Source organism: Phodopus roborovskii, unplaced genomic scaffold, assembly GCF_943737965.1.
Source record: "Phodopus roborovskii unplaced genomic scaffold, PHOROB, whole genome shotgun sequence".
Taxonomy (NCBI): Eukaryota; Metazoa; Chordata; class Mammalia; order Rodentia; family Cricetidae; genus Phodopus; species Phodopus roborovskii.
In genome coordinates, this window is record NW_026126470.1 from 3100140 (window position 1) to 3127332 (window position 27193).

A 27193-nucleotide genomic window follows, 5' to 3' on the forward strand; every position below is an offset into this window, starting at 1 on the left:
AAGCTGGCTAGCACAAATATGGACCCCATGCTTTTGTGTGTGCTTTTGTTTTGTTTTGGTATTTTTTGACATTTTGGTTTTGTTTATTTTGAGTTTTCTTTTAATCAGAAAGAATGTGGATTGGGTGGGTAGGGAGGTGGGGAGAATATGGAAGGAGTTGGGAGAGGGAAAAGAATACAATCAAAATACATTGTATGAAAAAAAAGCCGCTAATTTTATTTTTAAAGATTGGAATAAAATATATGAAGTTTAAATAATATGGGTGTTACCAAAATTGTTAGGGTAGCAATAACTATATAAGTATTAAAGCCATATGTAATGAAAACAATTTGGATTTTTTTTTTTTTGATCAAGCGAGCACAGGCACTCTCAAGAAACATGTTCATATGCATGTGTTGGTAAGAGGAATTGTCCAGATTTATAGATTTCCCCCTAAGGTTCAGACTCAGAGGTATCAACCTTAAAAGGCACGCTCACATCTTCTGAATTTTAGTTTCCTGTTTTCCCCTTTCAGGGCCTGAGGCAGCATGCTCTGCAAGGGACATTCCATGGCGTGGGCAGGGGCGGGGCGGGGCTGTGGCTTGGGGGTCTGAGCACGAGGCTCAGAGGGCGTGGTTTAGGGCGGGAACACGAGGCTCAGGGGGCGGGCCCTCCACTCCGGGGCGGGGCCTAGGCGGGAGCACGAGCCCCAGGGGGCGGGCCCTCTACTAGGGGGCGGGGCTTAGGCGGGAGTACGAGTCCCAGGGGGCGGGCCCTCTACTCGGGGGCGGGAGCACGAGGCTCAGGGGGCGGGCCCTCCACTCGGGGGCGGGGCCTAGGCGGGAGCACAAGGCTCAGGGGGCGGGCCCTCCACTCGGGGGCGGGGCCTAGGCGGGAGCACAAGGCTCAGGGGGCGGGCCCTCCACTCGGGGGCGGGGCCTAGGCGGGAGCACGAGGCTCAGGGGGCGGGCCCTCCACTCGGGGGCCTAGGCGGGAGCACGAGTCCCAGGGGGCGTGCCCTCCACTCGGGGGCGGGGCCTAGGCGGGAGCACGAGGCTCAGGGGGCGGGCCCTCCACTCGGGGGCGGGGCCTAGGACGAGAGCACGCCCGAACGTGCCCACGGCGTCCCGCCCCTCCGTGCTGCTTCCCAGTCAGCGTGCCTCCACGCGCAACAGGCCGTGCGCGGTGAGTGTGCTGGTCCCGGCTGGGCCGTGTCTTGCGGGGTTCGGACCTCGGGCGGGGCTTCGGGGTGCAGGGACGGAGGGCCCGGCTGGCGGGGTGCGGACCGGGCGGGCGGGGCGGGGCGGGCGGCCCCCGGCTTTCCGGAACCAGGCGGGGCGCGCCCCACGTGCAGGCCTGGCCGCCCACGCAGAGCTGCTGCTGACCGAGGCGGGGCGCGCGGGCGACGCCCGTCCCGGACTTGGAGAGAGGCCTCGGTTGTCACTGCGCTCTCTACGTGCGGAGGACTGCCCGACCGACCCCAGGTTGTCCCAACAGGTGAAGGAGAACAGGTTTCAGGAAGTCTGGGCTCCCGTTGCACCTTTCATTATCTAAACTTCCGGTGCGCCTAGCTTTTGGGCTGCGACTTTAGTGATCCCATCACACACACACACACACACACACTTTTTTTTTATACCAGGATGCGCCTAGCTTTTGAGCTGCGTCTTTAGTGATCCCATCACACACACACACACACACACACACACACACACACACACCCGCCCCCCATTAGTAAGACGCAATTCGTATTTGCACAAAGCCTCCAAACATTGCTGCCGGTCAGTGAGACATCTCTGAATTAATGAAACTTTCTGTGTGCTGGACACAGTTAACTTCAGGTTAGCCCGCTGCTCTTGTTACAGCAATATGTAATTTCAAATAGTCTGCATTTTATTTGTTTTGTATGTGTGGGTGCACGCATGCCATGGTGTGCCAGTGAAGGCTGGAGGACACTTGGAAGAGTCCTTCTGATATGTGGGTCTCAGGGATTAAACCCAGGTGGTCCGCAGGTGCCTTTACCCACTGAGCTATCTCTCAGGCCCACAGTATGTAATTATTGTCACTGTTTAATTGAGCCAAGTTCAAACTAGTGTTCTATAGGTTAGTGGGCCTAAAATTCATTAACTAAGGACTTCTGTGAATGTAGATTTCTGCCTCCAGGATTAGAGTGGTAATCCAACAGGTTTGATGTGCATGCAGAAATTTGCAAGTTGAATGCTTTGCTGTTAAAATCGTGCTGAGATGGAGAGAGTTACCCCATGGCCTGCTCCCACCCCCTGGCTGTTAATAAGTACTGGTGTCCTCAGAATAGCCCTTTCTCGTGCTAGCCTCCTGTCTTTCCCAAATGTTGTTTTGTGGTTTTTATTGTTGTGTTGCTTTTGGTAAGGCTTTTGAGAATTTGGTATACTCATTGTGAATAAATTCTGACTTGACTGGTTCTGGCGATATAGAGGTGTTGTCCCTTAAGAAGCTCTTGTGAGTTCTTGTCATTAAATTTTACTATGGGAAAGGTTAGGGTACCCTAAAATGTAAAGACTACATTTGTTGACTATAGTACGGGAACCAACCTTTATTCTCTTGTAGAGTTTATTAGTGCTGTGGCACTTACCAGTTCATAAACTGGGAACTCTTTACCTTTAAATGCTTTAAATAAACTCATTGAAAACAATTCCTCTTTAGGTCTTGTGCCCCCCCCCCAAAGAAATACTCTTATTTCTATCTGTGTGGTCCATTGGGCTTAAAGGCAAGCACTGCACCAAGACAAAGCAGTCTTTTGCTTAATAACTGTTTCCTGGGACCCAAGAAATATCTTTTGTTGCCCCTTGTGCTTCTTACTGCTTCTAAGTGTTAGTGGAACTTGGGATATTTGGAGATAGGCTTAATGGGGTAGCTCCTCTGATCTCCAAAAGCCGTAACACAAACCCAAAACAAACAACTGATGGGAGATGCCATTATGTATATATTTCTCATACTGGTTAATGAGTAAAGCACTGTTGGCCAATAGGAAAGGAAGATAGGAGGGACTAGGAGATGAGGAGGAAGGAGGAGTCAAGATGGAGAGTCTGGAGAGAATAGGATGCCAGCCGGCTCTCCAGTAAGAGCACGTGGAAATACATAGAAATGGGTTAATACTTAAGACAGAGCTAGCCGATAAGAAACTAGTACCTGGCCAACAGCATTATATCAAATACAGAGTCTCTGTGCATTATTTGTGGCTGGCGAGGCGGCGGGAGGAAAAACCTTACTCCTTACAAACAACAAAAAAGAATGGTGTAAGTAAAATATAAAATATCTGAGTTTCTAACTGACTGAAGTTCAGGGAAGAAAATAGATGGTGTAATAGTAGTCAAGATAAGTTCTATAGCCAGGAGGTGGTATAACATGCCTCTAATCCTAGCACTAGGGAGTCAGAGGCAGGCAGATCTCTGTGATGACATTTGAAGCCAGCCTGGTCTCTACAGAGTGAGTTCCAGGACAGCCAGGGCTTTACACAGAGAAACCTTATCTCAAAAAAAAAAAAAAAAAAAAAAAAAAAAAAAAAAAAAAGGATTAGTTTTATAATCTTGGGGTTGACTTTTGTTGGTGATTGTAGGTAGGAAAAGTCTAAGTGGTTTTGTTTTTGTTAAGTGTTTTGTGCACTTTAGCCATACCTTTTGGTGGCTGTGCTATTTCATTCTTAGGTTATTCTTAAGGAAAAAGCCTTTTCAGATATCAAACTGAGCAGTTGTGAGGGTAAGAGATGTGTGCCTTAAATATAAGATTACTCTGGAAGGTGCCTGTGTTGGATAGTTTTATGTCAACTTGACACAAGCTAGAGTTATCTAAAAGAGGGAACCTCCATAAGATCCAGTTGTAAGGCATTTTCTTAGTGATTGAAGGGGAAGGACTCAGCCCATTGTGTGCATGGCCCTCCCTTGTGCTGGTGGTCCTAGGTTCTATAAGAAAGCAGACTGAACAAGCCTACGGAGCAAGCCAGTAAGCAGCGCCCCTCCGTGGCGGCTGCATTAGCCCTTGCCTTCAGGTTCCTATCTTGGCTTCCTTCTCATGATGACAGCCAGGTAAACACTTTTCTCCTCAGGTAACTTGGGTCATGGTGTTTCATCACAGCAGTAGCCCTAAGACAGCAGCACCTTTAGTGATATAGGGAACAGTCTTAACAGTTTTAAAGTTAAATGTGAGAGATTTTTTTTTTTTTAGCAGTTTGCTACATGAAATGCTAACAAAATCAGCACAGGAGAAAGGTGAATTCCTGGGGTAGGCAAGGTGCAAGGTTCCAGGAGTTTTCTAATGGAAGCAGTCCCTCTTAGTTGTTCCAGACCCTGGTTGTATCAGGAGGTGGAAACCATTGCCCACCAGGGAGGCTATTAGAGTCTGAGTGACAAGGGTTTTGGGGGAGAGAGGGATGGTGACTGATTATCTAGGCAGCCTCTGCTTGGCATGTAACAAAAGTTCTAGACCCTCAGAAGAAAGGAGTGTTTACAGTGTCAGCTGTGTTGGTTGCATGTTTGGGCACCAGTTTTTAATTTAATGGTGGTAAAAACTCCAGAAATACCAGTCCCTGGTATGAGCTCCAAGCTGGCTTTTGAAAGAACAGGAGTTGTAGCCTTCTGCCTTAACTGTCTACACAAGTGTTCTTCACTGAGTCTATCTTAATATTTTGTATTTCTCTAGTTCTTCAGAATTCCAGCTGTGGCAGGTATTCTCACCAAATCTTTGATTAGTTGGGTTAAGTTGGAGTTTTAGACTTGTTCAGTTTCTACTTCAAATTGGCTCAGTTTACATCTGGGTTGCATTTTAAAAGCTTTTTAAAACATTAGTTGCTAGAGATGACTCTAGAACTTCCCAGACCAGAATGCTCCTTCAGTCCACAGAGCTGCTAAATGCTGCTGGAGATGAGAGGAAAAGACAGCTGTCTGCAATCCTGGGAACTCAACACAATAGGAAAGTTATAGCATTTTAAGTTATTAGCCTTGAGGAACATTGAATATTTTATAAGCCCTGTGATTTTCAGCCTTCTTTGGGAACAGGCAGTTTGTTAGGAATTGTAGAAACACACCTCTTTTCAGGATCAGAAAGAAACAAGAAAACGCTGTACGGGTTGACCATTCCTAATCCAAATCTGGCATGTCTTAACTTCTGAGTACCAACATGATACTGTAAGTGGAAAAAATTTCCTGACCTTAAATTGGAGGCACATGAAAATCACGCTATGTGTATGAGCTGCATATGGAGCATGAATGAATTGGTTATGGTTTTGATTTTAAATTGCTCCCCACCCCCACTCCAGCCTTTGTACTGGAAGCTTGGTTGCTAGCCTCTGTCTGGTACTCCTGGGTGCACTCTTCAGGCCTGTTAGGAGTTAGTTAGTTCATGGAAGGAGCCCTTGAAAGGGGATGTTGGTACCCTAGCCCCTTTTTGCCTCCTCATTACCATGAGGTAACTGCATCATCACAGCCTTTCGGCAGTGATATTGAGCTTCTCCACAAGCCCCAGACCACAAAGCCATCCAGTGGACTAATACCCGTGAAACTAAGCCAGAATAATTTCTTCCTCCTTTTATTTGATTATCTCAAATACACAATTTCAGGTTTAGACAACATGTCTCGTTATGTATTTGCAGGCACTCCAAAATCAAACATTCTGGTCTCAAGTACTTCTGCAAATTTTGTGTTCTGTGAATATTTTTATATTTTGAATTATGGTTCTCTAGACCCACATGAAAGGGACCTGTATAAGTAACAAGAGTTGTAGTTTGGGAATATTTGGGAGTGTTGATACTTTTGCTACCCAGATGTGTGCCACAGCTGGCAGTTGTCACCTGGGTAATGGCTATCTGGTCCACTTGCTGTCCTTGTGTCTTTATGCATGTTAAATTGGAGAAGTGAGAGGCTAATTACGTGACAAGTTTGTCTTGTTTCAGTTAAAAAGTTGGATCTTTTTGAAGACTTGTCATATACCTGTTTTTTTTTTCTTTTCATTTTTAAAGTTCTGAAATTTTTTTAATGGGCAAAGGGAAAGTTCTGTGATAGTGACAATTATCAAGAATAATCTCACTTCTAGTGTTTAGAGTCTCATTCCAGGCACCTGGTGATCACTGTCCAGGGCACACTGGCTTCTTCTTGGGAAGGGTTAATATGGAACTGTGTTGAGCAGCACCTGGCAGCAGACAGCTGTCCCTGATTCTGTATCAAATGTTTGTAACAAAGAGTGCATCTAATTAAACTGAGGACATGGTGTGATTGCAGCCAAATTCAAGATTTTTTGGCTTCACTGTTTCAGTGGCTACAGGCTAACCCTTTGAGTAAGAAATGCTGAGAGAGTTGAATGGTTTAATTTGGGATAATCAAGTCTCCCAATTAATAATGATTTCCAGGATTTAGTACTTGTATACATACAAAAATTATGTTTTCCTTTAGATGAGTGTACAAACCGAGTGGTGTTTAAGACTGAATCATCTTGGAAGAAATGACACTGGCTTAGGGCTATCTCATTCTGCAGAAAGTAGTGCTGACTAATGAGGAGTTTTCAAAGGCAAAATGGCCACAGTCACACATGGTGTATGTGTCTGCAAACCTAACCGTGTCTTTTATTCTTTCGTTAGGTTTGCATTTCCTCCCTCCTTGTGAATAATGCTAAAGAACTCAGAGCCTGCAGGAAACGGAGAGGAAGAAGACAGGTCTGTTCCCTGCAAGCAGGTGAAGGTAGATGTGTCCGACAGTATGTCTGCATTAAGTTTTGATAGCCCCACTGCTCTTTTTGAAAGTTTAATCTCACCCATCAAGGTAGAGACTTTTTTCAAGGAATTCTGGGAGCAGAAGCCCCTTCTCATTCAGAGGGATGACCCTTCAGTGGCCACATATTACCAGTCTCTGTTCAGACTCTCAGATCTGAACAGGATCTGCCTTCAAGGATTGTACTATGGAAAAGATGTGAACGTCTGCCGGTGCATCAATGGGAAGAAGAAGGTTTTAAATAAGGATGGCAAAGTACACTTCCTTCAGCTGAGAAAAGATTTTGATCAGAAGAGGGCAACAATTCAGTTTCACCAACCACAAAGATTTAAGGTAATGGATCCCCACACAGCAAAATTCTCATACATGTGGAAGTGTAGCATTTGGCCATACATCAGCTTAAGACCGACTGTATGGTTTGAAAATGAAGATCATTTTGAGAATGCACAGCATCTATTTGGTCTTTAAATACATTTGAACTTGGGAGAGTATATTGCCCTTTGGATAAATTTGTGTGTGCCATGTGCTCATGCATGCAGGCATGTGTGAAGGACAGAAAGATGTTGGTTGTCTTCCTGCGTTGCTTTCCACCTTATATATTTGAGATTAGAGTCTCCCTCTGATCCTGGACCTAACCATTTGTTTAGATTGGATAGTCACTGGGGTTGGGGGTCCTAACTGTCTCCGCTCCCTATCTCCCCAGTACTAATATTATACACATACTTGGCTACATCAGCCTTGATGTGGGTATTAAGGAGCTGAACTCAGGTCCTTCTGCTTGTACAGCAGGTATTCTTACCCACTGAGCCATCACCCCAGTCTCTGGCTGGATATTTTGAATCTCCAGCAATGATAGGTGGATGTTTTAGGTACCCTAGATTTGCAAAACCCAGACTCCCAAGTTTCTAACCTTACTAAAGTAACATTGCATCTCAACCGTGTGAGCTGATTAGTATTTGGATATAGTAGGGATCTCCGTGTTTTGTCCTGTTGCACTCTTTTAAGGCACATGGTAGCATCAAGGTGAAAACAGGTTATTTCCTGTTATTGCCTACATCCTTCCACGTGGAGGCTTCAGAGCTGTGACAAGGTGATTTACCAGATGGATATCCAAGAAAGACCTGTTCACATACTAATAACATAACTTGCAACATTGAGCTCCTGGGTGGTCATTGTTTATAAATAAATCACAGTCACTGAGCTTGTAACTGCAACCTTGACCAACATGGGTTGACTCTACATCTTTTATTAATAGGCACAGTTTGAAGATACAAAAATCAGAGGGCCAGATTAGTGGGGAAACTGCAGAACTGTAGCATTTGGGGAACCCTTAGAAAAGAGATACACTCTTCAATTATATACCATTGCTTTTTTCTTCCACTGAGTGGTAACTAGTGTTTGCATTGGGAGCCGTAAAGTTTCCTATACATTCCTTAAAGATCTTTTGGGATACTAGAGAGTAAGAGCCAAGGCCTGGCTTCTTAGTGGTGCCAGATACCACGTAATTGGAGAGCCAGGTCCTGTTGCCTGTCTCCAAAATAAATTAGGTTCTTTGGGAGCTCTGTTAACTTTTGGCACTATTTGGAGGACATTAAATTACTTTTTCTGTGCTGAGGAGAACCTCTGAGATCTATAAATAAGGAAACCCAGTGGTCTTAATTCATAAAGGTGTCTCTCAAAGCTTTTCCATGCTGGCCCAGCTCTTCCCTGCCTGCTATTAACACTAGATTCTTTTCAGTCCAGTGATAGAACTAACTCTCAAACTGTGTTCAGTGTACTCAGCAAACCACACATTTATACTATAACATCTATGTGTCGATCACGGTGTGTTCCTATGGATTAAAGCCTTAGTCTCTGTAGTTTGTGTTTAAAGTAGGTGACTTGCCTTTTCCAAATTGTCTTGAAGGTATGGATTTTGGAACTGGGCTGCCCATATTGGAGTCTTGGCTCCAGTTAATGGTTGTGTGCTTTTCTGCTTGTTTTCCTTACTTGGAAACTGGTGTTAATGATCTTTCCCACTCTGAGACAGGATTACTATGAAGGGTATCAAATTCGCAGGGGTTAAGCACTTAGAAGGTAGGATGTGCTGTTGTCTACGAGGCCCACTTGCTGACTCCCTCTCACCTGTGTTAGGTAACTCAGCTCTCTCAGCTCAGCCATATATGGCTACTCAGTCTGCCTGGTAACTGATGAATGACTTGAGAGGGAGTTTAATTCAACCTGTTCTCACTCCTCTCTCTGTACTCCTTCCTGGGTTGTCATTTCTGTTCCCTTTGCTTTAACTCTTTGTTTTCCAGTAGTTCATTCCCAAATGTAAATTCCTGCCTTTACTTCCTGTTAGAGCCTCAGACTGACTTCAGAACGTCTCCATAAGAAATCTTAACTTCTCAAGTTTAACATTTCCAGCTTAGAATTTTTTGTCCTCCTGAAACATGTGGGGGGGGGGTGCAGGGAGGTGCTTGTGCAGTGTGTAGGTGGTATAGTTGGGTGTGTGTGTTTGTGGATAGGGGATTGCAAATGGGATGTGGGGGGTGGAGTGAGAGACTTCTCTCCATCACACACACCCCTTTTGTGTGGGGGGGGGCAGGATCTGTGATTGGACCTGGAGCTCCCCACTTAGGCTAGACTGTCACTGCCTTCCTAGAGTTGGGTGAAAGGCACACAGTGTGCCTAGCCTTTTGAGGGGTATTGGAGACTCAAGCTCAGCTCTCCATGTCTGTGTGGCACTTCACTGGCTGAGCTCCTACTTCCCAGCCCCTGAAAACTTGTGGTTCTTCATCAGCCTTTTCCCATCTCAGTAAATGGAATCAGCAGCTCCTGAATCAAGGCAAGGAGCAGCTTGTTTCTCATTTCCTCCTCTCATTTGCTGTCCGTCTCTACCCATTCATTTCTCTTTGCCTTTCTATCCACCACTGCTCACCCTTGCTTGTGCTGCTTAATCAGTAGCTTTCAGGTGAGTCTCTTGAGTTTCTGCTGTCCATGCTGTACCCTAAAGCCAGAGCAAGCTTTTAAAAGTGCATGTTGAATTGTTTCTTTCTTGCTAGTCTCTTGTCTGCTTACATCCTTTGCCCGGAGTATGCACAGATGTGAAGATTCCAGAGAAACCTTGCACTATTTAATTTTCTGGCCTATAATAGTTTCACCACAGAGATATCCTGACTGAATAGAATGTTTGTTTTCTTATTTTCTGTTCACACCCCTTTCCTTTTTCCTTTGTCAAAGGATGAACTTTGGAAGATCCAGGAAAAGTTGGAATGTTACTTTGGCTCCTTAGTCGGCTCAAATGTATACATGACTCCAGCAGGATCTCAGGGCCTCCCTCCCCATTATGATGATGTCGAGGTAAGAGAAGACACATAGTGTCCAGGCTGGAAAGCAGGAGCTGCTGAGAGCCCTGCTTGTTCTGTTGTTGGGGTTGGTGTCAGGCTGGTAGATCAGGCTGTTCTTCTCTGTCCTCTCTGGAGATCCTGACCTCATCTCCAGGTTGGGATGCTGAGTTAAAGCATGTTCCTGCCTGGCTGCAGCCTTGCTGATACAAAGAACAGTCTTCAGAAACAAGATTTCCTTTTTTCTTTCTTTCTTTCTTTCTTTTTTTTTTTTTTTTTTTTTTTTGAAATTCTCTATAAATTGACTTTTAAAAAAAATTTACAAAGTAAGGTGACATCACATTTTTTCATTTGCTTTCACTTTGTCCATTTTCAGTGGTTGCCAACAATAAGTGTATTTTTTCCATTTATAAAAATCTTGGTGCATCTTGAATGAAGGTCCTGGTTCCACTTAAGCCCTGGCACCTTGACAAGTGTTGATTTCATTCTTATGTGGCTTCCAAGAAAATGTTAAGTCATTGGCTTGAGTATTTTGTAGAGTCGTTTTTGTACTTATACAAGGTGTGAACACATTCTAACCAAAAAAAATCCCTTTATTCCTCTGAGAGCTATTTGATATAAACACATTGTCTAAAAGTGTTTTTTTTTTTTTTTTTCTTAGTAGACTATTAAGACAGTTTTAGCCAAATAAAGAATAAAAGGCTATAATGTTTTCCTATCTGTTAAGGCTCCTTGTAATTTTTAAGCTTGGGGTCCTTCACTTATATCAGATTTTTCTATCAGATTATGGCTTTCAGCTGCGTAGCTATTAGAAGATTCAAAAGCCAGTGGAGCATAAAGAGCTTGGCAGTATCTGACGAAGTGAAAAGAATGGATGTCCGTCACCAAGATTCCTGATTCCTAGTAGTGGAAGCATATGTCTATATAAGGGGCAGGTGTTTCTGATATTTGAAGGTCCTCGAAGCTTCTTGCCCACAGATTGTCAGGAAACTTTCTCATACTCTTGGGTCTGTGTCTTTCTGTAGGTTTTTATCCTGCAGCTGGAGGGAGAGAAACACTGGCGCCTCTACTCCCCAACTGTGCCCCTGGCACATGAGTACAGTGTGGAGCCTGAGGCCCGGATTGGCACACCAACACATGACTTCATATTGAAGGTACGGGAAGGGTATGTGGCACATCTTGGGAGCTTGTCTCTGTTGATATGATAAATTCGGGCAGTTTCCTGGTAGTGTAGAGATCCCTGTGGGGATATACACTGAGGGTTCCAGGGATGGGTAGCTCTCACTGTAGCCCACCAGACAGGTGGCTTCTTCTGTTAAGGTCTTAGCGAGTGAGCTAAGGTAGTCAGTCTTCATCTTTCAAAAATTCCTGTCTGCATGTGTGATCCAGCACAGCAGAAATAAGTTGAATTCAGAGACTCACCGACTTGTCTAGAGTGAATGTGGAAGGTGTGGTGTTGGCCTGTCTCTCCACATTTAAGCCAGTAGTAGCATGTAAGCAGGGCACAGCCAAGGTTCCCTTTCTTTTCTTGGCAGAAGTTCTAGGACCACTTGGTTTCTTCCTGATAGTGTAACTCTTCCCTTCCCCAGCATAGAGTTGCTTGGTGAGTAGTCGCTAGGAAAGTGCTCATGGATGACTCTCTTCTCCAGGGAGCCGAGGAGCTTGACCATGTGTTGCTTCCTTGGCATTTTGCTGCAGTTTTGGATGGGAACACAGGCTCAGACAGGAGGGACTTGAGGAAAGGATGTAGGGAGACAGGAATAGTTTCATAAATTAACTTCATGTTCTTTATTAGAAAATGTATGTACTTTTCTTTAATAGCAGTATAGAAAAAGGATTGACTTAGACTGCTTCAAAGATTCTTACATTGGAACTATTTGTGTAGTTAGCGTTCCTATATTTCTTGCATCTTGAGGGTATCACTAATGCCTAATTCTTATCTATGTCAATATCTCTTTCTTGACTTTAAGATTTGCCTGCCAGAACCTAGGAGGAAACAGTATCTTGTTTTTGGGTGGGTGCCTGTGTTATAGGAAACTTGAATAACAAGTATGATGTTTTTATGTGCATGTGATGAGCTGTTACTAGACTACAGTTCATTGGCCTGCTAGATAGTTCATTGGAGCACAGTCCCACTGATTCAAAATGCATTGTCCTATTTACTGCTCACATTCTACTCTGTTGGACCTGTAAGCCAAAGATTACTCAGAAGGGCACTTCAGATGGACTCTGTAGTATTTACTTTTCTGATGCTGGCATAAAACACCGTGACCAAGGTAACTTGTAAAAGAAAGCACTCTATTGGGCTTATGGTTTCAGAGTAATAGAGCCCATGGTGGAGGAACTGCTGAGGGCTCACGTCATGCACTGCAAGCAAGCTGAGAAAAGCACAAGGCTTGGTGGGAAGCTTTTAAAGCTTCCAGCCTGCCTCCAGTGACACACCTCCAACAGAACCAGGGACCTTACAGTCCTTCCCAATCTGCCAGCAAATGAGAACCAAGTATTCAAACGTGGGAACCTAGGAGGACCATTCTTTTTCAAACCACCACACTCTGAGACAGGAGGAGAGGCTGCAATGAGAATTCCAAGCCTTCCCACTGTTCTAGTGCTAGTCTGTATAGTGGGTCTAGCCCTTCTCTCTGCCTGGCGTAGGTAGATTTGAATTAAGCTGATGTCACTTAGCTGCATTGCCCTTTAGCAAATAAATTATTATCTAAATCAGGCTGTGGGGATTGAAATATTACATTTTGATGCTTCCTTTATAATAAAATTCCTTAGATAAGATATCTGTATGTCTGTAAGAATCTGTTATCATAGTAATTGTTGTAATAATATAGATTTAATTTATAATAGTCCCAGAGGTCACAAGTCTTAAGTTGGCCCCACTGGTGTAGGTAGAACTTCCTTCCTGCTGGGGAGAATCTGTTTCCTTGTCTTTCCCCAAAGGCCTGAAGGCAGTATTCAGATCCTTGTGGAGTGGATGAAGTATGTATGTGAAGGCCTCAGGGTAGTACAGAGCTGATAAACAATGGGTGTAATTGTCAGAAATTTCTTTTCCTTGAAGTACTGCCATTTTGATGTCATTTTAGAGTAAACCAGCAGCCAAACAAGCTCTTAACAATACACACACACACACACACAGAATACTTCATATACACATCCACACTTAATATATTTCATACATATACACATGCATACTTTGTACATACACACATGCATTTTTTGGCTTGCTTTGAAGGAAATTTTATAAATTCCCTTTATACTGGTGTATTTGAGCTCTGCTTCCCAGGTTCCTGGGATGAGAACTGGCAGTGACTAGTAAAACCATACCCCATCCTGCTCCAGTGTTTGGGAACAGCATTTCCTTAATCCTCTGAATAATGCTGTAGGTTTTGGGACTGTTGTCCCATTTTAGTGACAGAGAAACTAAGGTGTGAGGCAGATGAGCAAGTTGCACTGGTCCAGTGACTGAAAGCCCTAGCTTAACCAAGAGGGAGTGAGTTGCACTCCAGAAATGGGGTGTTACCTTTTTTGCATCTCGGGCTTGTGGGGGTAGTTTCAGGTATATCTGGTATCTTCCTTGAAAATCAAGACAGTGACAGGGCTCACAGACACCGCATGAGCCAGGTACAGACTGTTCCTGGACAATGGTTTCTAGAATGTAGAACTTAAAGCTAAAATCATGTTTATCTTCTTGAATCAAAAAAGACTGATGCGTACTTAACACCTCTCTCCTTCCTTTAGCCTGGTGATTTGTTGTACTTCCCCAGAGGGACCATTCATCAGGCAGAAACTCCTTCAGGCCTGGCCCACTCCACTCATGTGACCATTAGCACCTACCAGAACAAGTAAGGCCTTTGCTTCCTACTGACCTAGTATCTTAGGACAGCTCTGAGTAACTGCTCATAGCAGCCACATTCAGGACAGAACTGAGGCTGTTGTCCACTACCATTTGTTCTGTGCTGCCTCTCATGCTGACATGGTGTCCGTAGGTATTATTGACCTGTCTAGATATCCTACTGTAAACCTCATAGATCTCACTCTGGGTGAAGATAGAAGACAGAGGGTCCCTCTGAGAGGCATGGAAAAAAAAAAAAAAAAAAAAAAAAAAAAAAACCTGTTAATGCGTGGGGATTAAGATTAAGATTCACTGGACTCAGTATAGGTTAAGTGAAGTTTATTCGAGAAATTCACTTACACATGAAACAGATGGCTGCTGTGGGTTCCCACTCCATGGATGCCACCTGGACGCTCTCTGCAACCCAACCAGGAAGCAAGAGATTGAGCTGGGGTCCAGGGACCTCAGACCTAGCCTTCTCCTGTCACATCAGAACCTGTGACTCCGCCCAAACAGGAGTGGTCAGTGCAACAGGTGCAGTGGGGTGGATATGTCACTACAACTTGTAGCTATAGGTATGTCACAGTAGGTTTGCAAAGAGACCCCTGAAGAGTAGAATATATTCAACTCGGCTATTAGGGATGGACTCAGAGAAGACTTGACATACGTCTGAATAAGTCCTAATGGATGATTAACTAGGTGTGGGTCATAAGGTTATGGTAGGTAGGAGAAGGCATTTCCAGACCAAGGGACATCAAGTTCCTCTTACTGAAAAGCAGTAACTTGTAAAATGAGTTAGTAAGTCTAGCTCTGCTTCCTCATGACTGCTCTATGAAACTTACTCTGTTGAGATGTACTAGGGGAAGTAGCAGCATCTTGGCCATTTGTACATGGTTGAGAGGCCTTTGTATTAGGTTTCCATTTTTGAAAATACAGGACTAGATAAAGAACAGAAAGTCTGAGGCCTGTCAAGATAAGCAGGGGCAGACAGAGAGATATGGCCCATTGGGTAAGAGAGCTTACTATGCAAGTGTAAGGACCTGAGTTCGGATGTCAGCACCCATGTAAAGTAAAGCAGTTGGGGATGATGTGCATGTACCTATAACCCCACTGTGTCCCCGCTATAGACAACAGGGACAAGGGGATCACTGGGACCTGCCTACCATCATGGCTCCAGGTTCTGCTAAGAGGCCCTCTCTGAGAGGGATATGGCAGTGAAAGAGCAGGACACCTGACAGCCTGCTCTGTCCTCAGTGTGGACATGCACACACAGTCATTGACGAATGTACTCACACTCACAGACACGGAAGAGTAGGGACAATTGAGAGTGAGTCATAGGAACCCTGAAAGTTCCAGGACAAAGAGTATCAACCTTGGGAATCACATAGCTGGTGTTCCATCTTCTGGTGTGCCATCATCACAGCCACAGTTAATCCCTTGTTTCCTGACTCTGCTTACTGGGAGCATTGCTGGCTCCATGGTAGAATTCTTGCTTTGTTATCATCTGGTTTCTTTCTTTTTCTTTTTTTTCTTTCTTTTTTTTTTTCTTTTAAGATTATTTTGTTTTTTGTATCTTAGTGTTTGGCTGAATTTGTGTGTGTGTGTGTGTGTATATACATACATACATACATACATACATACACACTGCATGTGTGCCTAGTTCCCTCAGTCCACAAGAGGGTGATGGATGCCTTGGAATTAGAAGTACAGGTAGTTGTAAGCCACCATATGGTTGTGCTGGGAACCAAAACTAAGTGCTCAAGAAGTTCTTTTAACCACTCCAAGCCACCTTTAGTGTGTGTGTGAGACAGAGACAGGAAATGGGGAGGGGGAGACAGACAGAAGTAGAGCCGGAGCCAGTTAGCTAGCTGTGTTCTCTCCTCCCACTGTGGGTTCCAGGGGCCACAGTCAGGCATTCCTGGCAAGCACTGTTACTTCCTGATTCATCTCGCCAGACCTGTTGTTTTTCACTGTCTCCTTTTCCATTGTATGTATAATGCTATCCACCTTTTATTACCTTAAACCAATCATCTGGGGCTAGGGGAGAGTTTTCCAAGTTCCAGGTTGCTGGTCTGGGCTGTGAGTGGGCACTGTGGCTGATGTATGTTGTCTAGACTCTGATTTGGATAGGAAATGCAGGAGCTAGAATGGAAGAATGTAATCTGCGAGCCAAGCCTTCCCAGGTGTTTCTGTGCTCCGAATCTGGGCTCCTACTGTGGTAAGGAAATGTGCAGCCTCTTCTTAACACCTCTCAAAGAGACATCATTGAAATAGCAGGGGTCTTTTATGTGGACTGCTGCAGATAGAATTTGGCGATACAAAGCAAACCCTCAGGGAGTGTTAGTTCTGATTTTTGGAAACTCCCAAGATAAAATTCTTACTCTCAGAAGAATACTTTATCTGCCATCAAATTCCTTTATGAACTATTGGCATGATTCTCACTCAAAGCCCTACAAAGGGAGTGTGTATTTTCCTTGTTTGGAGATGTGCCTTTATCTTCCATGTTCAGCAAGAGTGAAGGAGGCTGTGGCATTAAATCTCACATCAGTATGACCACCACATAGTACATACTCTGACGCAAATATGTCTCAAGGGGCTCTTGTGCCCTCCTTCGCCACTCTCCTAGAACAGGAAAGTGCCAGTTCCTGACTGAGAAGCTGAAGCCAGACTGTCAATTCCCATTTTGCATGTAGCCCTCAGTTTGAAATCTGCTGGTGGTGACACTGGAGAAATTTGAACAAGCTAAGGAGTGTTTAAAGGAAACAAACCCACAGAGTGTTTTTCTTACTTTAACTGGTACATGGTTGGGAAAGAGCCAGTTTTAATGGTCACTGTGGAGGCAAAGTTAATTAACACTGTTATTTATCTCTAGGTGTCATTTTTGGACACTGGCTGGCTTTCTATCCCAGTAAAATCATTATTAGAAATGAATTTTGTTATAAACTGTTGATGTTGGTACATATTTTACTGAGGATCAGCTTCCCTCTTACTAAGTAAAATGTGGCATGTTACACTAAGTACAGAGATTGTCTATTACCTTAAATGCATTCCTGTTGAACTTAGTGCGTGTAAGATTTTTTTTTCCCCCCAGGAATTTTATGGAGTGCTGAAATTTCCCATAAAGCTGTCCCTCTTGAGGCTTGTGTTTAGATTGATCATTTGAAGTTCCTTCTTTGTGGTAGTATCTGTTTAATATTCTGAGTCCTTAGAAATGGGCAAGAGGGACACAGCCGGTAGTAGCTTTGGTAGTAATGGGTTTTTACATATATTGTTTTTCATTAACAACTTTGGTTATTTTCGCTTCTTGCTTCATGGTCTAGCTCATGGGGAGATTGCCTTTTGGATTCCCTTTCTGGCCTTGTATATGACATTACCAAGGAAGATGTGGCTCTGAGGACTGGAATACCCCGGCAGATGCTCATGGTGAGAACAGAAGCAGTAGAAATGGACCAGGACAGGCGAAGCCCTGCCTCCTAGGGACCCAAGGACCTTCCTCCTGGGTGAAGTGAGCTAGCTTTCTTTGCTCTTCTGCTGAGCTGCAAGGTTTACACAGCAAGAGTGTGGCTTCATGTGGGGCCATTCATCTGAGGCCATCTGTGACTGTTGTTTAAAGGTGTTTTCATGTATTTTCACAGTAGTAAGACTGGGGATATTGGCTCAATAACTAGTTGAACAAATAAATATGGCCACCAGTCTATAGAGCACACATCAGGTTTTTAGTTCAAGAAGAGGCACATGCAGACCTGGGTCTAGGTATGTTCCTTGGGTTTCCTGACCATTTCTGCATTTGGAACAGGCTGACTTTTAGACAGTTGATTGGGGCTGAGTAAAAACAAAGGTTATTTTCATGACCTAACATGATCAGTGGCAGACTTTCCAAAGACAGAGCCTGAACTGTACCATATTTCCAAGGATCCCCCTTTCCAAGCAATTCTGAAAGTTGTTTTAATTACTGTTTTTATTTACATTTAACAGATGATAGACAATGTAAGATGAACATTGTGAACAGAGAAGTAATAGGCTTCCTTAAGGTCCAAGCTGTCTATCCCTGTCATGGGATGGCAGTGGGTATTAGGCTATAGTGTTGCGATTGAGGCTCTGCATACTACAGTGAAAATTGGTGTGGGCAGCTTCTACCAGCATCCAGTCAGGGTTCATGTCTTCATTTTCAGAAGGTGGAAACCCCAACTGCTGCACTAAGAAAGTTGAGTGGCTTTCTGAGGACCCTTGCAGACCGGCTAGAGGACAGAAAAGAACTCCTGTCATCAGACATGAAGAAGGATTTTGTCATGCACAGACTCCCCCCTTACTACATGGAAAGTGGAATAGACTTGTTGGAACCAGGTAGAGCTTGATGTTTCTTTGTGGAAGTCTGGGGATAGTAGGAGATGTTTGATGCTTCGTGTGGACAGCAGTCTCTCTTTAGTGTATATGGTTGACAGACATGCTGTCCTCATTACTCCCAAGTTGTTTGATTACAGCATGACAGGAAGTAACTAATATTTGAGTTGTCCATTTATCATCTTCAAAAATGTTGAAGAACTTGAATGTTGACATATTGTTAGAATTAAGGCAAGCATGTTAAAATGCTGTCAGCACCAGGTAAATAAAAGAATGTCAAAGATAACATGGATCTCCCATGTTGTAGGTGACTAATAATGTGATAGGTCTAGTCTTCAACTGATAGAGTGCACTGCTAGATAGGTGATGTCAGTGTCCTTTAGCAAAAGCCACCAAGAACACACTCCCAAATTCAAAGTTGTATATTTTGACTTGTTGCAACGGGAAAACTGTACACAATGAATTGAGAATTGTAAAAAGGCATTAGAAAGGACTTCCTGGGTTTAGGCCTGATCTTGGATATTTTGGAATTTTGAGAACTCACGGAAGCACTGCGTTGGCATGGATTGGTGCTGCCTGATGGGTCTCTTCTATTACTCAGTGAGTGGGAAGAATGCATGAGGCTCTAGTTAGCTCAGATATGCAACACCTTCATTCAGAAACCTGGGTAGATGAGTGTTGGGACACTAATAGTTGAGCAGTGTTTTTAGTTTTGCTTGAGTTCAGAACCACTTATGAGTGGTGGTATAATGCATTTTGATCACTAGTCAGTGATTTTGGCTGGCAATGATGTTCTGTTAAACAGTCAGCAAGAATCTTTTCCTTATGAAAGTTTCACCTATCACAAGGTGACAACCGTAAGTCCCCACTTACAGTGATCCTATGTACATCTTTATATCGTACAGTCTTTGAAGGGAGTTTAGTTTAATTTTGATTGCATCTGTTCACAATGGCACATTTTATCAGTAATGTATTAATCTTTAGAACATAACTTGCTAAATTAATTCCTGCACAATTTCCAGAGTGTTTAATGGTTTCCCTAATTTAGCTACTATATTTGATAAAGTTTTGATTCTTTAGTATTTTCCAGACCAAATGACCTATCAGGCCAGCTTGTTTCTTGTGGTTTTTATTTTAGTTCACTTTAGAAAGTAGTTTTGTTCTGTGGATTGTCATAAAGGACACAATGCTGCACTTAAATGGCCTAAATCATGTCCATTATCACACAGCTCTTTTCAGAGCCCAAGTATAATAGAGATGAGCATTGATTGGCACAGAAAGCAACACAGTTCTGTCCATCCACTGTGCTTTGGTGGGCTTATTTATACCTATTTAATGTACTTTTTTTGGTGTGGGATTGGGAATTAAATACAGGGCTTTGTGCATTGCCAGGTAAACAGCCTCCCTCTGAGCCCCACACCTAGCCCTTTAATTCCCCATTAACTTGCTTTATTATTTACCTAATGATATGCCTCTATCACTGTAAGAATGAGACCCATGGGGGTGCAAGCTGCACTTTTAATTATCACCATACATGTTTGAGTGAGTACTTGGGAGAAATGTGAGCAACAAGATGAATTTCAAGCAAGGTTGAACTTGTTGGTTCCTTTTTGATAGCTAACTTTCTCTTGTAGGTATAAAGTTCCCAACGTTGGACAGCATAGTAAAACTGCAGTTTAAAGACCACACTGTCTTCACAGTAGGGCCAGATGAGGATCAGTCTGTGAGTATCTAGAGGAAATCTCTTTCCTCTACTCATACTATTTCCAAATTACTGTAGTCAGGTAATGCCTGTCTCACAGTTCCTGTTCCAAACTGTCTTTTTTCTATTGGGAGTTCAAGGGCTTAACCTCATCCTCCTCATGTTTCTGTCTTTGCTTCCTACTCTGCTTCTGGCTAATTACTCTTGCATGGACACCTGAAGAACTTGTATTGATTTTCTCTGTCGAAGTCCCTCTCCTTCTCTATACTGCAGAAACCTGGCTTCAATTCTGTAGTGTAGATTATGGAGAACAAATTCTATACCCTGTAATTTGCCTTTTAATTCAGTGCTTCTCCAAATTGGCTAATAGGAAAGCTTTCTAAAATTGTAAATTTCCATGGCTAGAGTGATGGTTTAGTAGTTAAGAGCACTTGTTACCCTTACAGAGGACATAGGTTTGATTCTCAATACCACATGACAGCTCACATCTGTCTTTAACTCCAGTTCCAAGGCATTCAGTGTCCTTTTCTATCCTCTGTAACTTCCAGGCATGTAGGTGGTATGCAGACATACATGCAGGCACAACACCCATACACATAAAGAATGGTTTTTTAAGGAAAAAAAATTCTGAGTTTTATCTGGTTTGAAATGGATTCTCAACATTTTTTTTTAGCCCCCCCCCCCCCAAACAATACTAAGTCTATGAGAACTATACTTGTTAATTCCAAACATTGCAGGGCTGCAAAAAAAAAAGCCAGGTTCCAGCCATCAGGGCTAACTAAGCCTGGAAGAGGATGACATAAATAAAATCACTAAAGTATACATTCAAGGTATACCTTGTTTTTAAAAAATCCTAATGATTCTAATAAGTGTGAGACATTGTATGTTTGTCCCGGCCTTAAGCAGTGACAAGGAATGAAAAGGTTACGGAAGAAATAAGTTACCCCATTTAGCATGGGACTGATGGGAGTAGGGGCCATTGGTGACACACTACTGAAATTTAATTTTTGTAAATAAAATAGCTTGTATTTCTCAACAATTGAGAAATTCATAATTTACTAGCTTGTTCCTAGAAATATCAAATTTTGACAGAACAAAGTGCAGATGGTTCAAGGCTTCTCTTGAAAACTGTGGCTTCAAGTATCAACAGTTATATTGTAACTTTGAGCCCAGAGGATTCTAAACGGATGGATTAAATTTCACTGGAGGACCAAGGCTTTAAGGTTTTTCGCTGGGACCAGATATGATGCTGTATAGCTTATTTCTAGCAGGTCTCTGAATTCAAGGCCAGCTTGGTCTATATAGCCAGTTCCAAGCCAGCCAGAGCTACACAGTGAGCATCCCTATATCCCCTCAAAATATTTTCCTTTATGGCAAATTATTTTTAACCCTCCCACCCCCAAGTACTTTTCTTGTTGGTAACTTACCTTTTCTTTAAAGGATGAAGCGCCACAAAAAGTGATTTACATCTATCATTCGCTAAAGAATCTGAGACAGACACACATGATGGGAAAAGATGAGGAAACACAGGTGTGTTCCAACTGGAAAGTCTTTCCTGTAGTTTGGGTTATGGCTGGAATCGTTACTTGTGGTTGACAGGTCATGTGCATTTACAGGTACAATGTGGACCTGACATTTAGATAGGACACTTGCACAGGGATAATTAAGTCAGCAGCTTAAAACAATGTGACATGGGAAAAGTAATGAATGCCAACCATTCAGCAAAAGCTTTACTCTCAAAGTAGGCTGTTGGTTTAAGCTTTCATGTGGGACTTAATTTCATGTTTGTGAAGGTTATTTCATATATATATATATATATATATATATATATATATATATAATACACGTGAGACAGTTGTAAGTTTATACATAAATCTTTATGAAGTGACTGTTCTAAAACAATGTATCCCTTCTTCAGGTTCATGGGCTTCGCTTCCCTTTATCACATCTGGATGCTCTGAAGCAAATCTGGAGTGGTTCAGCAGTGCCTGTCGAGGACTTGAAACTTCCCACAGATGAAGAAAAGAGGAACCTGGTACTGTCTCTCTGGACAGAATGTTTGATCAATGTACTCTAGTGCCTGTATACAGAGAACTGTAATTTCCTATGCACATGTTTTCATTAAAAGGAGATTTAATTCTACGTGACTACTGGTGCCCTGATTAACACTCTGGGTGGAGGCAGGCATGGTTCCATCACAGTGCCGGGAGAAAGAAGCTGACATGTACTCAGACATGAGAAGGAAAGCAGGAAATTACTCGTTATCCCAGACTGAGACTTCTGACAAGTTTATTTAATCCAGTGTTGTAGAAAAGGCACAACTCCAGGACACGTGTCATAGAGAATTATGTCATTAACCTGGTTTTGTCTTGGTTCTTTGGAAGAAATAACTCCTTTAAAGAGCTTCCTTGGCTCCAAAAAATACTTTTTAACAATTAAAAACTTAGGAAGAAGGTTTGCATATGTCTTTACATGCAACCTCTTCCCATTAAAATAAACACATTTCATGAATACTGCCACATTATGAGAGACACTCAGCATCTGGATGTGAGGGGCTTCCAGATGTTGCTTAGAAGATGACTTTAAAAAAAAAAAAAAAAAACCAAAGACCAGTATGTACATGGAAAGACCAAGTATATAAAAAAATACTCAAAGTTGGAGGTCTTTGAGTCTAAAGTGCATAGACATTGCTATTTAAAAATATTGCTGTAGAATTTATGTAAAAATAGCATTTTATTTCTGGCAAAAGTTGGGAGCTGAAAGCAGTGGCTGTCTCAATTAGTTTAGTCCATCTTAGGCAAGGGCAGCCTGTTGACCTGTGCAGGTGATGACAGTAACTGATTTGTCTGTCACTGAGTAGAGAAAGTCAGGTGGCAAAGTAGAAGCCCTGTTTTGCTTTATGAACCTTTTGGGGGTAGTCCAGTCCTTTACTCCAGGGAGAGTCAAATCAGGAAAAATGGACAGCCAGGTGGGCACTCCAAGGTTATACATTTGTAGTTAGAAAAACAGTAAAGATGGGCCATATTGCAGAAAATACATTAGTACTAGTGCCTTCTGCCTCAAAAGACCTAGGTCCCTTCCTGGGGTCAGTTCATTTAAGAGTATAAATACTTATGGGTGTTCCGGTTATAAAAGCTCCAATATGGAAACCCTAAGGTTTATTTAATACAGCAGCAGCTTAATACAAAAGCTTATTAAATATGTCTTCAGGTGATGCTAAAAATTACTCATCTTCCTGCAGGAGTGTGACAACCTGTAGGAGTTTGTCTCCCTGTGCCTCGTTCATACAAGCATGGAGCAGGATGCTAATGTAATACTAATGCAGGCAATGGCACTGTCCAGTAATGCGACATCAAGAGTAGGATTCGTGTTTGGTGGTTAGGAGAGAGAAAACAGATTTCAGGAAATTGATCATCACAATTGGATCCATCGGGAAAAGAAATCATTACATTTTCTTCACAAGAACACTGCATAACTGGTGAGAATATTAGCTTTTCCATGGAGCAGTAGTTTCACTGCTTGGGAGAAAGTTCTTTCTGTGAGCAGTGTACTAGTGTGAACACAGCAACTTCCCATGCACACAGGGCATTCTTGTGATTCTCACAAGATTTCTATGTCCCACTTCTGCGATTCTTCTCCCTCCAGGGGTTGATTGACAATAACATGAGTCTTATCATAATAGTTTCCCCCTAAAGTAGAAATCACAAAAGATTATTTGTTACACAGATGATTAGCAACTGTACAATTTTTACAGCCTTTTATTTGCAGAGCAAATATTCATAGCCATTATTCACCTCAAACTGAAAAGCTAGAAAATACAACTGTAAATGTACAGTGCCCTACATACAATACCATACAAAACGAAGTCCCGCTAGTGAACTCTAGCCAAGTGTCAGGTACTGTTTTTCTACAGCAACAACCATAAATAATACTAGCCAGGGCCTTGCAGAATTGAAGACGAAGGTTAATTGCTCCTGCCATACATTGTTAGGATCACAGCAATTTAGTGCAAAGATGTTCCGAGAAAGAAACAGATGGCATCCTTGATTTTTGTAGATTTTGATGCTTCAAATTTAGAATTCCAACAGTGTGAAAATTTTACTATTCTAAAGCAGGGAAGCTATTAGATTTAGTTGTTGGGTTTTGTTGTTTTCTGGCTGCATGACCCTTAGCATTCATTAGTTCCTTCTTGGCACAATTTTAATATCGGAGGCCCACCTTTAACATCCAGGACAAGTTCATCGCTGAGATAAGAGCTGATGGTTCCATTTCTGTTCAGTCTCCACTTCTGCCTGAACTGCCCATGTTCAGTCCACAAGGCTACCTTGGCCCCTGGTGTGTCCCGGCCACCAATCACATCAAGACATGTGTCACTGGCCTACAAAATGGTTTAAGAAATTAAATGATCCACTGCATGTGCCAATATAAATAGGGTACTTTTTCCTTAGGGTGAGTGAGTCAGACATTCATGTAATTTCAGTTTATCTTTGAAAGTCGTTATGGCTGATGGACTGGAATGTTAAATCCCTATTAGCTTAAATGTGCCATGTGATGTTTGCTTTTCTGCTTTATTTTAATAATTTTTTCAAGACAGGGTTTCTCTGTGGCTTCGGAGCCTGTCCTAGAACTAGCTCTGTAGAACAGGCTGGCGTGAAACTCACAGAGATCCACCTGCTTCTGCCTCCCAAGAGCTGGGATTAAATGCATGCACCACCTGCCTGGATAGTTTTCCATTTTGAAATAACAAAACACTGTAGCAAAGATAATTCAGAATTCAGATACATAATATGCAAATACATAAGCAGGTATTAAATGCTTTTTCATTTTGAAGCATGAAAAGTAGTAAGCTGGGGTGTTCAATTCCCAGCACCTGCATAGCAGCTAACAACTGTAACTACAAGTCTGACACCATCATGCAGGCAAAACACCAATCCAAATAAAGCAAAAATAAACTATTTTTAAAAATAAGTCACTGGTAATAACAAAAATAGCAGCATTTTTCTGAATTAGTGCTCTGTCCCTAAAGCATCAACCATCAATGAGAAAAAGCTTGTTACTTAATTTAAACATCTTTCATACCAGATTCTTTTATGACTCCACTATATATTCTGAAAAGGGTTTTGGCAAGTTTGGAATAACAGCAACAACTGATTTTTTTCTGGGTCATCAAATAAGGAACTCTTCTCTTAAAAGCATATTGTTCATTTTGGCTCCAGTGGAATGAATCATTTAGGTGGTTGTGGTTCTTAAGACTTTAAATTTAGAAGTACAGTTTCAGTGCTTAAGTCCATTTTATATACATCAGGATTTTTATGATTATACAATGACTGTTTCTAGGAAGCCAACAATATTTTCAGCATGCCAGCTGATCTGGCAGTATTGTAGCTAACATACAAATGTCAACATCAGAAAGCATGATCTTTACCTTGGATTTGAAGAGTCCTCGGCAGTAGTGCCAGATCTGCGTGTCCTTCCCACTGTAGGGAGAAATGCACACTGACATTGTTCGTGCATCAGCTAGGTTCCCAGTGACTGTCAAATACTCATCCTGGGCTCGGTTCCTTATTCTGATGTACACTGCAGGCTATAAAATAGAGCAAAGTCATTTAAAAGGGGGGCAGGCAACCGGGTAAAAATTTTAAAACTTCCACACTGGAAAAGCAATCTCTCCGAATCAGGAAAGTGAGAAGGTACTTTTTAATAAATATGGTTTAATAAATTGGCTGATATGATTACATTATATTTTCTATGATTATTTTGAGTAATGTCAAATATTCTAAAAGGTGACCATCTGAGAGGGTGAAAGATAATAATTGCATTCATCAGAACTCAATGTGGCAAGGCTGGGGCAATGGGGAGTTAGACTTGGTGAATTTCATCACATCTCAAATATTCTGGGAGGGAGAGTAAAGGCAGGTACTGCCCAACATGGATCTTAGTGACAATACAGGAACAGCAAACATAGTAATCAGGCAGTGATTAAATGGTCAACAGCTGGTAAAGAAGGTCTTGAAAACCCAGAAAGAATGAACTTCTTCCACATTCAAAAGTCAGACTGCACTCCTTTGGAAAATAACACAATAAATCTGAGATGACACAATAAACCTGAGACCATTAAGAATAATAGCAAATTGTTTGCTGATTCTTTAGAGACATCAAGCCATGTGCTAAATGTTTTCTGTGCTGTTAATTTGTATGAATAATCAACCTTTCAGAGAGCATTTGTGCCTCCAGTTTTATAAAGTTGCGTAGATAGGGAGCCAGGTCTCTGGTAGGATGGCTCAGAGATCTATATAGGAACCCTAGGGCACTGTGTTGTATCCCCACCTCCATTAAGTATAAAACAGTAGAAGGGTACTGGAAGCAGCTCAACAGGATAAAGTACAAAAACACCACTGTCCCTTCTGGGTGACAGACAGCTTGCATCCCAAATAAAACTCTGGCTGGGCAATACATAATCTGACTTTCACTGGGGATAAGTGGATCACGATAGTCTATGGTAATACCACCAATGAATATTGTGTTTTGAAACTTATAAAACTGGTTGCATTTTGGTAAGCTTCTACTATGTTTAGCATTTCTAAGGAACCTAAGCATTTAAATTACAGTAGAATGGCAAGTGGTTTGTCCATAGAAGCCTGTCAAGTGCCTTGAAAAGTGAACTACTTCCACATTCACATTTATAACCACCCTGGTGGGACAAGATATCTTAGAGACCTGTGTGGCCTTCCCTTTAGCTATTGGCCTCCTGGAAGAATTGAACTTTCCCCTGGAATCCCAAGCTGAGAAAATGGGAAAGCTGAATGCCTGAGGAACTGTTTCTCAACAAGAGATTGCACAGTTCTGCAACTTAACAGAACACCTTCCAGGACAGCCTTGGTCTTAAACAATGTCACTGGTCATCAAGGCTTGGGCCCAAACCTTGACAAGGACTGCTTAATTAGTCATACCTTTAGCCCTCTATTTAAACCTACCCTTTATTTATATCCTGTCTGCAGACTGGGTGGGTGGGATCCTTTGTTGTGATCATGGTACACTGAATAAATCTGTCCCTGCTTTTACTATTTCTCAGGCTTTTACTCTAAGAACCTGGCATCAATAATTATAACGGTAATAATGTACTTAATTACCCATAACTCAGTGTTGTCCTTCACAGTAACAGTTATTAATTCTTGAAGCTTAGTGAACTTTTATAGTTTCATTATGCCACCTATGTAAAGAAGTGGGTATGACCTTCACGGCTGACAGAACTCCAATTACCTTAGGACTAAACATC

The 27193-nt window shown here is 42.4% G+C and overlaps 2 protein-coding genes across 2 annotated transcripts in view; one reads left to right on the plus strand and one right to left on the minus strand.

Moving 5' to 3' along the window:
- Positions 1-1068: 1068 nt before the first annotated feature.
- Riox2 (ribosomal oxygenase 2) lies at positions 1069-22059 on the plus strand. Its single transcript, XM_051191718.1, has 10 exons — positions 1069-1164; positions 6581-7043; positions 9933-10052; positions 11062-11190; positions 13781-13884; positions 17195-17297; positions 18047-18218; positions 19850-19938; positions 21358-21447; positions 21836-22059. Exons 2-10 carry the CDS (start codon positions 6609-6611, stop codon positions 21992-21994), a joined length of 1401 nt encoding a protein of 466 aa, XP_051047675.1. The 5' UTR covers positions 1069-1164; positions 6581-6608; the 3' UTR covers positions 21995-22059.
- A 130-nt stretch (positions 22060-22189) lies between these two features.
- Positions 22190-27193, minus strand: part of Crybg3 (crystallin beta-gamma domain containing 3) — a 97009-nt gene continuing 92005 nt past the window's right edge. The window contains exons 20-22 of the mRNA XM_051191716.1: positions 25343-25501; positions 24136-24295; positions 22190-23606 (exon numbers count right to left, since the gene is read on the minus strand). Coding sequence (XP_051047673.1) covers positions 23518-23606; positions 24136-24295; positions 25343-25501 — 408 coding nt within the window. The 3' untranslated portion in view covers positions 22190-23517. The remainder of the gene's footprint in view (positions 23607-24135; positions 24296-25342; positions 25502-27193) is intronic.

Coding starts and splice junctions, on each gene's coding strand:
- Riox2 (XM_051191718.1), top strand. CDS start 6,609: ATGCTAAAGAACTCAGAGCCTGCAGGAAACGGAGAGGAAGAAGACAGG. Junction 10,053..11,061: donor CCCATTATGATGATGTCGAG/GTAAGAGAAGAC, acceptor GTCTTTCTGTAG/GTTTTTATCCTGCAGCTGGA. Junction 21,448..21,835: donor GAAAAGATGAGGAAACACAG/GTGTGTTCCAAC, acceptor TCCCTTCTTCAG/GTTCATGGGCTTCGCTTCCC.